This window comes from Salmo salar, chromosome 21 (assembly GCF_965601325.2).
Source record: "Salmo salar chromosome 21, fSalSal1, whole genome shotgun sequence".
NCBI lineage: Eukaryota > Metazoa > Chordata > Actinopteri > Salmoniformes > Salmonidae > Salmo > Salmo salar.
The window spans coordinates 1,324,545-1,339,490 of NC_138311.1; the positions used below are offsets into that span (position 1 = coordinate 1,324,545).

A 14,946-nucleotide genomic window follows, 5' to 3' on the forward strand; every position below is an offset into this window, starting at 1 on the left:
TAGATGTTCCGCTAGCGGAACGCCTCGCCAATATCCAATGATAGAGCGTGGCGCGAATTACAAACTCCTCAAAAATCCCAAAACTTCAATTTTTCAAACATATGACTATTTTACACCATTTTAAAGACAAGACTCTCCTTTATCTAACCACATTGTCCGATTTCAAAAAGGCTTTACAACGAAAGCAAAAAATTTGATTATGTCAGGAGAGTACCCAGCCAAAAATAATCAGACACCCACTTTTTCAAGCTAGCATATAATGTCACAAAAACCAAAACCACAGCTAAATGCAGCACTAATCTTTGATCTTCATCAGATGACACTCCTAGGACATTATGTTATACAATGTTTTGTTCAATCAAGTTCATATTTATATCAAAAAACAGCTTTTTACATTAGCATGTGACGTTCAGAACTAGCATACCCACCGAAACTTCCGGTGAATTTACTAAATTACTCACGATAAACGTTCACAAAAAACATAACAATATTTTAAGAATTATAGATACAGAACTCCTTTATGCAATCGCGGTGTCCGATTTTAAAATAGCTTTTCGGTGAAAGTACATATTCTGAGTAGATAGCCCGGCCGTCATGGCTAGCTATTTTGACACCCACCAAGTTTGGCACTCACCAAACTCAGATTTACTATAACAAAAATTGGATTACCTTTGCTGTTCTTCGTCAGAATGCACTCCCAGGACTTCTACTTCCACACCCAATTTTGTTTTGGTTCCAAATAATCCATAGTTATATCCAAATAGCGGCGTTTTGTTCTTGCGTTCAAGACACTATCCGAAGGGTGATATGCTGGCGCGTATCGTGACACAACATTTCTAAATATTCCATTACCGTACTTCGAAGCATGTCAAACGCTGTTTAAAATACATTTTTATTCGATTTTTCTCATAAAATAGCGATAATATTCTGACCGGGAGACGTTGTTTCGTTCAAAGACTGAAAGAAGAAAATGGTGTCTTCGCGCGCACCCGTGTCATTGTTCTCAGATCGACCACTATCTAAATCCCCTACTGTTTTCCGCCCAGGGACTGCAGAGTCATCATTCCCCGTTCTGGCGCCTTCTGAGAGCCTATGGGAGCGTTAGAAAATGTCACGTTACAGCAGAGATCCTCTGTTTTCCATAAAGAGGCTATAGAAGGCCAAGAAATGGTCAGAGAGGGCACTTCCTGTAAGGAATCTTCTCAGGTTTTGGCCTGCCATATGAGTTCTGTTATACTCACAGACACCATTCAAACAGTTTTAGAAACTTTAGGGTGTTTTCTATCCAAATAAAATAATTATATGCATATTCTAGTTTCTGGGCAGGAGTAATAACCAGATTAGATCGGGTACGTTTTTTATCCGGATGTGAAAATACTGCCCCCTATCCTAAACAGGTTAACCTGTTAAGGCTAGGGGGCAGTATTGACACGGCTGGATAAAAAACGTACCCGATTTAATCTGGTTACTACTCCTGCCCAGTAACTAGAATATGCATATAATTATTGGCTTTGGATAGAAAACACTCCAAAGTTTCTAAAACTGTTTGAATGGTGTCTGTGAGTATAACAGAACTCAAATGGCAGGTCAAAACCTGAGAAGATTCTGTACAGGAAGTACCCTGTCTGACCATTTCTTGAACTTCTTTGCCATCTCTATCAATTACAAGGGATCTCTGCTCTTACGTGACACTTTCTACGGCTCACATGGTCTCTCAGAAGGCGGCAAAATGCTGAATCGTGGCTTTACAGGCTCTGGCTGAAACAAAGTAGCGCGTTTGGGTAGTGGCTGGTTACAGTACTGTGAGACTCAGGCTCGTGCCCGCGTCGACCGAAAGCTTTCTTTTCCTTTGTCTGTTTACCTAAAAGGATATTCCCGGTCGGAATATTATCGCTTTTTTACGAGAAAAATGGCATAAAAATTGATTTTAAACAGCGGTTGACATGCTTCGAAGTACGGTAATGGAATATTTAGATTTTTTTTGTCACGAATTGCGCCATGCGTGCGACCCTTATTTACCATTTGGGATAGTTTCTGGAACGCACAAACAAAACGGCGCTATTCGGATATAACGATGGATTATTTGGGACCAAACCAACATTTGTTATTGAAGTAGAAGTCCTGGGAGTGCATTCTGACGAAGACAACAAAGGTAAGAACATTTTTGTTATAGTAAATCTGATTTTGGTGAAGGCTAAACTTGCCGGGTGTCTAAATAGCTAGCCCGTGATGGCAGGGCTATGTACTTAGAATATTGCAAAATGTGCTTTCACCAAAAAGCTATTTTAAAATCGGACATATCGAGTGCATAGAGGAGTTCTGTATCTATAATTCTTCAAATAATTGTTATGCTTTTTGTGAACGTTTATCGTGAGTAATTTAGTAAATTGTTAGTCAATTCCCCGGAAGTTTGCGGGGGGTATGCTAGTTCTGAACGTCACATTCTAATGTAAAAAGCTGTTTTTTGATATAAATATGAACTTGATTGAACAAAACGTGCATGTATTGTATAACATAATGTCCTAGGGTTGTCATCTGATGAAGATCATCAAAGGTTAGTGCTGCATTTAGCTGTCTTCTGGGTTTTTGTGACATTATATGCTAGCTTGAAAAATGGGTGTCTGATTATTTCTGGCTGGGTACTCTGCTGACATAATCTAATGTTTTGCTTTCGTTGTAAAGCCTTTTTGATTAACGAGAGTCTTTAAATAGCTGTAAAATAGTCATATGTTTGAGAAATTGAAGTAATAGGATTTTTAAGGTATTTGAAAATCGCGCCACTGGATTACACTGGCTGTTACGTTGGTGGGACGAATTCGTCCCGCCTGCCCTAGAGAGGTTAACAAATGTATAGTGTGTGTGGCAGGCTTACAATGATGGCAAAAAAACAAGATTTGAAAGTGAACTGTCCCTGGTGCTAGAGGGGGTACGCAGCTGGAGGTTGAATGTTTGAAGGGGTACGGGGACTATACAACGTTTGGGAACTACTGTCCTGTTGCATCACCCAACTTCTGTTGAGCTTCAATTGGCAGACAGATAGCCTTACATTCTCCTGCAAAATGTCTTGATAAACTTGGGAATTCATTTTTCCATCAATGATAGCAAGCTGTCCAGGCCCTGAGACAGCAAAGCAGCTCCAAACCATGATGCTCCCTCCACCATACTTTACAGTTGGGATGAGGTTTTGATGTTTGTGTGCTGTGCCTTCCAAACAACTCAACTTTAGTTTCATCTGTCCACATCATATTTTGCCAGTTCAGATGTGCAGCCATGTTGTTTTTGGACAGCAGTGCCTTCTTCTGTGGTGTCCTCCCATGAACACCATTCTTGTTTAGTGTTTTACATATCGTAGACTCGTCAACAGAGATGTTAACTTCTTACGGCCAAGTAGGACGGTAGCGTCCCACCTGGCCAACATCCGGTGAAATTGCAGAGCGCGAAATACTAAATTCAAATATTTAACATTCTTGAAAATATGTGTTATACATCAAAATAAAGCTTAACTTCTTGTTAATCCAGCCGCTGTGTCAGATTTCAAAAAGGCTTTACGGCGAAAGCACACCATGCGATTATCTGAGGACAGCGCCCCGCATACAAAAGCATGCAAAACATATTTCAACCAGGCAGGTGCGCCACAAAAGTCAGAAATAGCGATATAATGAATGCCTTACCTTTGAAGATCTTCTTCTGTTGGCACTCCAAAATGTCCCAGCTACATCACAAATGGTCCTTTTGTTCGATAATGTCCTTCTTTATGTCCCAAAAATGTCAATTTATTTGGCGCATTTGATTCAGAAATATACCGGTTTCAACTCGCCCAACATGCCTACAAAGTATCTAATAAGTTACCTGTAAACTTGGTGCAAACATTTCAAAGAATGTGAATGTTTGCACCACTGTGAATGTTTCTAATCCAACCTCAGGTACCCTAAAACGTAAATAATCAATACAATTTAAGACGGAATGAACTGTTTCTTATACCGGATAAAAACAACATGGAGCGGGCTCCTGTTCACGCGCACCAAAACAGTAGAATCCACCTGGAGTGACACTTACAATGAATAGGACTACTTCTTCATTTCTCAAAAGAAAAACATCAAACAATTTCTAAAGACTGTTGACATCTAGTGGAAGCAATAGGAACTGCAACCAGGTTCCAAATAATAAGGGTATCCCATAGAAAATTATTGGAAAATCCTATGACCTCAATTTTTTCCCCTGGATGGTTTGTCCTCTGGGTTTTGCCTGCCAAATCAGTTCTGTTATACTCACAGACATAATTTTAACAGTTTTAGAAACGTTAGAGTGTTTTCTATCCAAATCTATCCTAGCTTCTGGGCCTGAGTAACATGCAGTTTACTTTGGGCACGCTTTTCATCCGGATGTCAAAATACTGTCCCCTACCCCAGAGAGGTTAACATGTTCCAGAGATTTCTGTAAGTCTTTAGCTGACACTCTAAGATTCTTCTTAACCTCATTGTGCTCTTGCAGTCATCTTTGCAGGATGGCCACTCCTAGGGAGAGTAGCAACAGTGCTGAACTTTCTACATTTTATAGACATTTTGTTTTACCGTGGACTGATACTTTGTAACCCTTTCCAGCTTTATGCAAGTCAACAATTCTTAATCTTGGATCTTCTGAGAACCCATTTTTGAGGCATGGTTCACATCAGGCAATGCTTCTTGTGAATAGCAAACTCAAATTATGTGAGTTTTTTTTTAAAGGGCAGCTCTCGCCAACATCTCCAATCTCATCTCATTGATTGGACTCCAGGTTAGCTTACTCCTGACTTCAATTAGCTTTGGGAGAGGTCATTATCCTAGGGGTTCACATACTTTTCCCAACCTACACTGTGAATGTTTAAATGTTGTATTCAATATAGACAAAAATACAATAATTTGTTTTATTAGTATAAGCAGACTGTGTTTGTCTGTTGTGACTTAGATGAAGATCAGACCTAATTTTATGACCAAATTATTTAGAGATCCAGATCATTCCAAAGGGTTCACATACCTTATTTATATACAGTGGCAAGAAAAAGTATTTCAGTTCTTAATTTTTTATAAAGTTGCAAAAATGTCTAAAAACCTGTTGTCGGTTTATCATTATGGTGTATTATGTGTAGATTTATAAAGAACAATGTTTTTATTTAATCCATTTTAGAATAAAGCTGTAACGTAACAAAATGTGGAAAAAGTTGAGGGGTCTAAATATTTTCCGAATGCACTGTAAATCTGATATTTCAGTTTTTTATTTTTAATAAATAAGAAAAATTCTAAGCTTGTTTTCGCTTTGTCATTATGGGGTATTCCGGGTAGATTGATGATGAAACAAACAATTGAATCCATTTTAGAATAAGGCTTTTACGTAACAAAATGTGGAAAAAGTCAAGGGTTCTGAATACTTTCCGAATGCATCCTGTTTCCATTGATCATCCTTTCCCAATGTAGTATAACACATCCATGTTCCATCTGCAGATGTGTTCCAAGCACGGGACAGACTTTCTTGAGTACAAATGCCGGTACTGCTGCTCGGTGGCTGTTTTCTTCTGCTTCGGCACCACTCACTTCTGTAACGCCTGCCACGATGACTTCCAGAGGATGACCAGCGTGCCCAAGGAGGAGCTGCCTCACTGTCCTGCAGGTACAGACTTACTGTGCATAATGCATAATCATGGAAGTTTTTGCTTTGTACTGAAAGTGCTCCATCTTGAAAACTTGACTACTGACATGCACACTTTTTTGGGATTGTATTTCAGTGAACAAAATACTAAAATATTAAATTCTAAAACAATCGAAGTTTATTGGTTGCATACACAGTTTTGCAGATGTTATCGCAGTTGCAGTGAAATGTTTTGTGTTTCTAGCTCTAACAATGCAGCAATATCATGCATTACAATAACAATAGGGAAAGGGGATACCTAGTCAGTTGCACAACTGACTGCATTCAACCAAAATGTGTCTTGCGCATTTGTATCTGTATTTATTATGGATCCCCATTAGCAGCTACTATTCCTCGGGTCCAGCAAAATTAAGGCAGTTTATACAATTTAAAAACAATACATACACAGATTTCACAACACACTGTGTGAACCTCAGGCCCCTACTCCACCACTATCACATATCTACAGTACAAAATCCGTGTGTGTATGCATGTGTCTGTGCGTATGTTTGCTTCCCAGTCCCCGCTGTTCCATAAGGTGTATTTCATCTGTTTTTTTAAATATGATTCTACTGCTTGCATCAGTTACTTGATGTGGAATAGAGTTCCATGTAGTCATGGCTCTATGTAGTACTGTGCACCTCCCATAGTCTGTTCTGGACTTGGAGACTGTGAAGAGACCTCTGGTGGCATGACTTGTGGGGTATGCATGGGTGTCCGAGCTGTGTGCCAGTAGTTCAAACAGACAGCTCGGACACCCAACCCGTCTGAATCAGAGAGGTGCGGAGGGCTGCCTTAATGGACGTCCACGTCATCGGCTCCTAGGGGAGCGGTTGTTATTAACTGCCTTGCTCAAGGGGAGAATGGCAGATTTTTCCACCTTACCGGCTTGGGGATTCGAACCAGCGACCTTTCGGTTACTGGCCCAACGCTCTTAACCGCTAAGCCACCTGCATACACACATAATCTAAAAGTTTTAAAAAATAACAAGAAATGAAGACATACTGTATCAAAACAAACAATATCAGAACTAGCAATGTCAAATACATTATATGTACAGACCAATCGAAAAGTATTCAGACCCCACAATTTGTTACGTTACAGCCTTATTCTAAAATTGATTAAATAAACATTTTCCTCATCAATGTACACACAATACCCCATAATGACAAAGCGAAAACAGGTGTGTAGAAATTTCATTTTTACAAAACTACAGAAATACCTTATTTCCATAAGTATTCAGACGTTCGTTCGACATGGGAGCCATCTCCTGCCTTTCCTCCCCCTTCTGATAGCAAACGCTTCCAAGCGAGAGGCCCGGAGCAGATACAAACAACGAATAGTTTCACTGTCCTGGAGCCTGATCTTCCTGCACCTTCGTCGCTGAGGGTACCTTTGTCTGCTGCCACAGTGCTGACTCCTATGATTTCGAAGTCGGCGTCAGCAATTTTCTGTCCCTGCTCTGGATCGAGCGGGGCTTCTCCATCTGTCGGAGGCATGCGCTGGGAGAAACGGGCTCAATTTATCCTGCCTCTCGCCCGTCCGTAAAGGGTTCTCCGAATCCTGTGACACGTGGGAGTGGGTGGATTTCCTTGTCTTTCCAGCCAAACGTGATTTTGGGCAGCTCCACGGTAAGAAATGTTGACCATTTCTGGTGCAAAAACAATGTCCTATTCCGGAGCTTGAATAAATGACATTACTAAGCTGCTCCCGAATGTACTGCGCCAGGACATGGACATCATTAAATTGTAGTCCATGTGGGTTTTAAGCTGCTCCTGAATGTACTGCGCCAGGACATGGCAATCATTAAATTGTAGTCCATGTGGGTTTTAATGACATTACTAAGCTGCTCACTGAATGTACTGCACCAGGACATGGACATCATTAAATTGTAGTCCATGTGGGTTTTAATGACATTACTAAGCTGCTCCTGAATGTACTGCGCCAGGACATGGACATCAATAAATTGTATTCCATGTGGGTTTTAATGACATTACTAAGCTGCTCACTGAATGTACTACGCCAGGACATGGACATCATTAAATTGTAGTCCATGTGGGTTATGAAGAGCAGCTCTGAACAGTTGAAACTGGTTGACTGACTGAGTCTGTTAGAGACTAATAAAAGACCCAACATATCTGGCCCTGTGTCCTCTCTGAATTGTGGTATTTGAACGCTATAGCAGGATTATTTTTCTTCACAACTGGCTACGTGATTATTGTAGCTCAGTAGGTGTAACTTTTGTTGACAATTGCAATACCTTTTGGAAGCAAAACACGTTTTATAAGGAGGATGAGATCCACCCAAATCATTTGGGTTCCTGGATCCTTTCAGAGCACTATGAGGCTGCGTTGAGACAATGACTTATCAATGACCCAAGCCCAGGTCATCTAATCCCTACCATTGTGTCGCTGAGTTGTCATAATGCTTTAGCAAATTACATTATACCAGGGGCGTTAGTAGACACAATGTAAGTAACCTAATGTGTGTCCCCTCTAACTGCTCTGAATACCTCTGTTGATCCTACTGCTATTGTATGCAGTAATCATGTGTCTATGAACCAGATTTATACTGTTGGCGGTGTGCCCTAGTAGGAAGTCCACTGTGTGCAGCTCACCCTGCACTAACATAAAGAACATGAGAATATCTACTTCTGCTAAGATTCCCAGTAAAGCAATGAAAACAATCAAGCATCCCATAAAAGTGCTCAAAATAGCCCACGTTAACATTTGTAGCTTAAGAAACAAGGTTCATGAAATCAATAATTTGCTAGTAACAGATGACATTCATATTCTGAAACTCACTTAGATAATACCTTTGATACAGTGGTAGCAATACATGGTAGCAATACAAGGTTATAACATTTACAGAAAATACATAAATATCAGTGGTGGAGGTGCTGCCGTCTATATTCAGAACCACATTCCTGTAAAGATTAGAGAGGATCTCATGTTAAATACTGTTGAAGTAATATGGCTACAGGTTCATCTGCCTCACCTAAAGCCCATTCTGGTGAGAAGCTACTATAGACCACCAAGTGTTAACAGTCATTATCTGGATAACGTGTGAAATGCTTGATAATGTATGATATCAACAGAGAAGTTTATTTTCTGTGTGATTTAAATATTGACTGGCTTTCATCAAGCTTCCCTACTCAAGAAAAAGCTTCAAACTGTAACCAGTGCCTGCAACCTGGTCAGGTTATCAGTCATCCTACCAGGGTAGTTACAAACAGCACAGGAATGAAAACATCAACATGCAGAAATTTGCTTGAAAACAGTATCCATATACATTACAACAGGGCTCTCCAACCCTGTTCATGGAGAGCTACGGTCCTGTAGGTTTTCACTCCAACACTAATCTAGCACACCTGATTCTAAGAATTAGCTGGTTGATAAACTGGTTAGTTACAACTGGGGTTGGAGTGAAAACATACAGGAAGGTAGCTCTCCAGGAACAGGGTTGGACACCCCTGCATTACAATATAGTAGCCATATCTAGGAATACCAAAGTTCCAAAGGCTCGGCCTAATATAGTGTATGAGGTCATACAATACGTTTTTTGATTCCTATGCTGTTGATGTAAAGAATATTTGTTGGTCTGTGGTGTGTGATGAGGAGCAACCAGATGCTGCGCTTGACACATTTGAAAATAATTATTCCAGTTACTAGTAAGCACGCACCCAGTAAGAAAATGTCTGTACAAACTGTTAAATCCCTGTGGATTGATGAGGAATTGAAAAATTGTATGGTTGAGAGGGATGAGGCAAAAGGAATGGCAAATAAGTCTGGCTGCACAACCGATTGGCAAACGTGTACTGCAAATTTAGAAATCAGTTGACTAAACTGAATAAAAATAAGAAACTACACTATGAAACAAAGATAAATGACATAAAGAATGATAGTAAAATACGTGGGAGCACCTTGAATGAAATTTTGGGGAAAAAGGCAAACTCAGCTCTATCATTCATTGAATCAGATGGCTCATTCATCACAACACCCACTGATATTGCCAACTACTTAAAGGATTTTTTTCATTGGCAAGATTAGCAAACTTAGACATGACATGGCAGCAACAAACGCTGACACTACACATCCAAGTATATCCTGTTGGGGATATGGGGCAGTATTTGCACGGCCGGATAAAAAACGTACCCGATTTAATCTGGTTACTACTCCTGCCCAGTAACTAGAATATGCATATAATTATTGGCTTTGGATAGAAAACACCCTAAAGTTTCTAAAACTGTTTGAATGGTGTCTGTGAGTATAACAGAACTCATATGGCAGGCAAAAACCTGAGAAGATTCCATGCAGGAAGTGGCCTGTCTGACAAGTTCTTGTTCTTCTTGGCTCTGTTTATTGAAAACTGAGGATCTTTGCTGTAACGTGACACTTCCTATGGCTCCCATAGGCTCTCAGAACCCAGGAAAAAGCTGAATGATATCGAGGCAGCCCCTGGCTGAAAAACATTAGCGCGTTTGGATAGTGGCCGGTCAGAGTACTATGAGACTCAGGCTCGTGTACGAGGGGATCCCATGCTTTATTTTCTCTCTCTTTGAACGTAAACACGCTTTCCCGGTCAGAATATTATCGCTTTTTTATGAGAAAAATGGCAATAAAAATGGATTTTAAACAGCGGTTGAAATGCTTCGAAGTACGGTAATGGAATATTTAGAATTTTTTGTCACAAAATGCGTCGTGCGCGTGACCCTTATTTACACTTCGGATAGTGTCTTGAACGCACCAACAAAACGCCGCTATTTGGATATAACTATGGATTATTTTGAACCAAACCAACATTTGTTATTGAAGTAGAAGTCCTGGGAGTGCATTCTGACAAAGAACAGCAAAGGTAATACAATTTTTCTTATAGTAAATCTGACTTTGGTGAGTGCTAAACTTGCTGGGTGTCTAAATAGCTAGCCCTGTGATGCCGGGCTATCTACTCAGAATATTGCAAAATGTGCTTTCACCGAAAAGCTATTTTAAAATCGGACATAGCGAGTGCATAGAGGAGTTCTGTATCTATAATTCTTAAAATAATTGTTATGTTTTTTGTGAACGTTTATCGTGAGTAATTTAGTAAATTCACCGGAAGTTTGCGGGGGGTATGCTAGTTCTGAACGTCACATGCTAATGTAAAAAGCTGTTTTTTTATATAAATATGAACTTGATTGAACAAAGCATGCATGTATTGTATAACATAATGTCCTAGGTGTGTCATCTGATGAAGATCATCAAAGGTTAGTGCTGCATTTAGCTGTGGTTTGGGTTTATGTGACATTATATGCTAGCTTGAAAAATGGGTGTCTGATTATTTCTGGCTGGGTACTCTGCTGACATAATCTAATGTTTTGCTTTTGTTGTAAAGCCTTTTTGAAATCGGACAATGTGGTTAGATTAACGAGAGTCTTGTCTTTAAAATGGTGTAAAATAGTCATATGTTTGAGAAATTGAAGTAATAGCATTTCTAAGGTATTTGAATAACGCGCCACAGGATTCCACTGGCTGTTACGTAGTAGGGACGATTTCGTCCCACCGACCATTGAGAGGATATCTGACCAAATTATGAAAGACAAGAATTGTAATTTTGAATAAAGTGCTGCTCTACCTTCTTAACAACACTATCAACAAGGCAGGTCCTACAGGCCCTAGTTTTGTTACACCTTGACTACTGTTCAGTCGGGAAAATTGCAATTGGCTCATAACAGGGCAGCACGGCTGGCCCTTGGATGTACACAGAGAGCTAACATTAATAATATGCATCTCTCCTGGCTCAAAGTGGAGGAGAGATTTACTTCGTCACTACTTGTATTGACATGTTGAATGCACTGAGCTGTCTGTTTTGAACTACTGGCACACAGCTCGGACACCTATGCATACCCCACAAGTCATGCCACCAGAGGTCTCCTCACAGTCTCCAAGTCCAGAACAGACTATGGGAGGCACACAGTACTACATAGAGCCATGACTACATGAAACTCTATTCCACATCAATTAACTGACGCAAGCAGTAAAATTCGATTTTTTAAAAATTGATAAAAAATACAGCTTATGGAACAGCGGCGACTATGAAGCAACACAAACATAGGCACAGACACATGCATACACACACGATAACATAAGCACTATACACACATGGATTTTGTATTGTAGATATGTGACCGACTGGCTCAAATCGGTCTTGTGTAGCAATATTTTAAATTGTGTTTTTTACATTGGATAAAAGTAGAGACTATGAGCTACAAAATACACTACTATACTGTATGAAATGTGTAAAACACTATGTAAACATTGTTAAAATGACTTTGCTTTTGAGTGTAGTATGCCTTTATGCCCTTGGCTCCTTTAAGGAGCATATCAGGCCATTAACAAATGTCTTCCATTTCACTTGGTAAGGGACACATTTTTCCTTGTCGCAGCAGTTGAAGCACCAGGAATGCAACCGGACCAATCCCCTATTTATCCATTGTTATTTATTTACCAGTTATTTACTTCAACCAGGAAAGTTGATTTCGAGCACCTGTTCTTAACCTGGGGTTAAGCTGACATGGTTCTTCAGGCAGAGCAAAATAAGGTTCACAAAGAAGGTCGAAAACCACTGGTTTACAACAGCAACCCGGGGAAGAGTTACAATGGAAAAGAGAAGGGATGAATGAGCCAGTTGGTGGCAGGGGATGATTCGGTGGCTCCCTGTGGAAAATCAAAATGATCCATTTGAATCATTCAGACCAAGGGATCTGTGTGTTCCGAAGGTCTGTTAAAATAGTGATGTCATCGTAATTCCAAGCTGATGTTGTTCGATGCTCTTTGACATACTGTTCAGAGGTGCTGCTCAGTGCTTAGCTCAAGTCATTGAGGGCCGCCACATCGTCTGCTGATTGGACCCTGTTGGCACATGATTGATCAGTCAATATCATTGATTGGCCAGAATCAGACTTCTGGCCTCCACATCCAAATCAGTGACTGGGAACCAACAGAGGTTCTGTTCTTCAAATACAATGAATGGAATGACAAACTATTTTATCAAATTACAAATCATGACAAACTGTCAATTGTAGTCTCAAACAGGCAAATTTTCTCTGTCTCCCATTGACATCAATGCATGACTTAGGTAGAATCAAGCCAAAATCCTCATTGTTCTCATTTGTTCTCCTTGTGTCCCCAGGTCCAAAAGGCAAGCAGTTGGAGGGGACAGAGTGCCCCTTACACGTGGTTCACCCACCCACCGGCGAGGAGTTTGCCCTAGGCTGTGGAGTGTGCAGGAACGCCCATAGCTTCTAAAAACACCCAGTTATGAAAACTGAGAGACGCGTACCGAACACTCCTCCTACTGGGACTGCAGGATGTTGGCTGCAGCCTGAGCCCAGCCTGTAAAGTATCTCCTCGTGTTGGCTTTCATGTTGTCAGATGGCCCTGGACACTGGATCAGGCTTTCTACCGTACCCAAGAGTCCCAAGTTGTGCTCTTCTACCAACCAGAGTCTTCGAGGCTACTACAAAACACACAAAGAGAGTTGAGGCTCTCTATGTGCATTCCAGAGGAAATATATAATAATAAAACTTGTGACATGTTTGCATGTGGCCGTTGTAACCCCTTGGCTTCCATCGAAGTTGCACACCTCCCGATCACTGAAGTGTAACAATGTATTGAATATTGTTTTTTTAAGGCAATTAGGATGAACTTGGGATATATACAAGAAAAAAGATGAGACGGGCTGTATTTCTAGCTTCCTAACAATGAATTCAAAATATTGTTGTATGTAAAGACTTTTTTTGTAATCTTGTACATTATTCTCTCCACTGTCGAGTGCATCATGGGTTGACAGACAAAAAAAATTAAGTGAATAATTCTGATAAGGTGGTGAATAAGACTTAAGAATATGTTTTGGAGGAAAATAGTGTGCAATTGATCTAATCTTGTATATAATGATGTATTCTGAAGTTGCTGCTCTACACTTCAATTTTGTTTAATATTCTGGTTTATGTTTTGAGCCAGAACTTTTAATGAAGTGCAATACTGGGTGTGCCTCCTATCTTGCAGCTGTTTATCCTATGGAATGTATGTCAATAAAAGCCACTGTACATTTTTATTCGGCGATAAACAGTCGTATTCCCCCAATTCAAAATGTCAGATCACTTCTGTTCTCTGAAAATTATGCCCAGCGTCTGCAGTGTATGAAGGTTGATTGATATGAACACTTTTTTTCTGCTCCACAATCAGAAAAATTACGCTGCGGTACAAACCCTTTTTTCTGTTTGTTTTTTAACAACTCAGAAGGTGAGTATATTATAGGCTACCATTCTATTGTAAATGTGCGGTAACTCAACGTGTTGGGGGGCTAGTCTTCAGAACCAAATAGTACAAATAATTGTGAATCCGTGATGCTTTTCCATCAGTAGGAGGCAGGGGGACATGGGGGGTCTGGGTATGGGGTCTGAGAAAAAACAAACAGCTGTTGTTATAAAAGCTTATTACTTGTAATATCTGTGGTGAATGGATTTGAATGGAAATAAACCAGGTTCTCTGTTTCGCAAGGTACATTTAAGAGTACGGGTGTGTTTTTTTCACTTGGTTTTACCACACCAATGCAAGTAACTAAATAATTGTATCCATACAGTCAACACAATGTATTTGGAAAGTCAAGCAAATTGTTTTTAATTTGGATCTATACTTTGGGGCGGCAGGTAGCTTAGTGATAAGAGCGCTGGGCCAGTTACCGAAAGGTTGCTGGATCAAATCCCTGAGCTGACAAGGTAAAAATCTGTCATTCTGCCCATGAACAAGGCAGTTTAACCCACTGTTCCCCGGCAGGCAGTCATTGTAAATAAGAATTTGTTCTTAATTGACTTGCCTAGCAAAATAAAGGTTCAATAAAAAATGTTTAAATACTCCTGCACTTTGAGATCAAATGTTTCATTTGAGGTGACAGTACAGACCATCTGTCACCTTTTAAATTAGGGTATTTTCATTCATTATCTGTAGACCAAAGTTTAGTATTTGATCCCATATTCCTTGTACGCAATGACTAACCACATCAAGCTTGTAACTCTACAAACTCGTTGAATGCATTTGTAGTGTATTTTGGTTGTGTTTTGCCCAATAAGTTTTGCCCAATAATAGCTGAATGGTGAATGATGACTGGAGTCATTTCTTTCTGAGTAGTAACATGTTTTGGAACACTACTAAATGAATCCTGATAATGCCATGATTAAGAAAAATCATGAATCAGAATAGTGATGAGTGAGAAGGTTAGAGGTTATAGCAAAACATTCCAACCTCT

At 40.0% G+C, this 14,946-nt stretch overlaps 1 protein-coding gene across 1 annotated transcript in view; it reads left to right on the forward strand.

Moving 5' to 3' along the window:
* The window catches only part of mycbp2 (MYC binding protein 2), a 386,518-nt gene extending 371,956 nt beyond the window's left edge, over positions 1–14,562 (forward strand). Inside the window, exons 77-78 of the mRNA XM_082967288.1 lie at positions 5,478–5,643; positions 12,832–14,562. Coding sequence (XP_082823414.1) covers positions 5,478–5,643; positions 12,832–12,947 — 282 coding nt within the window. The 3' untranslated portion in view covers positions 12,948–14,562. The remainder of the gene's footprint in view (positions 1–5,477; positions 5,644–12,831) is intronic.
* Positions 14,563–14,946: the final 384 nt, after the last annotated feature.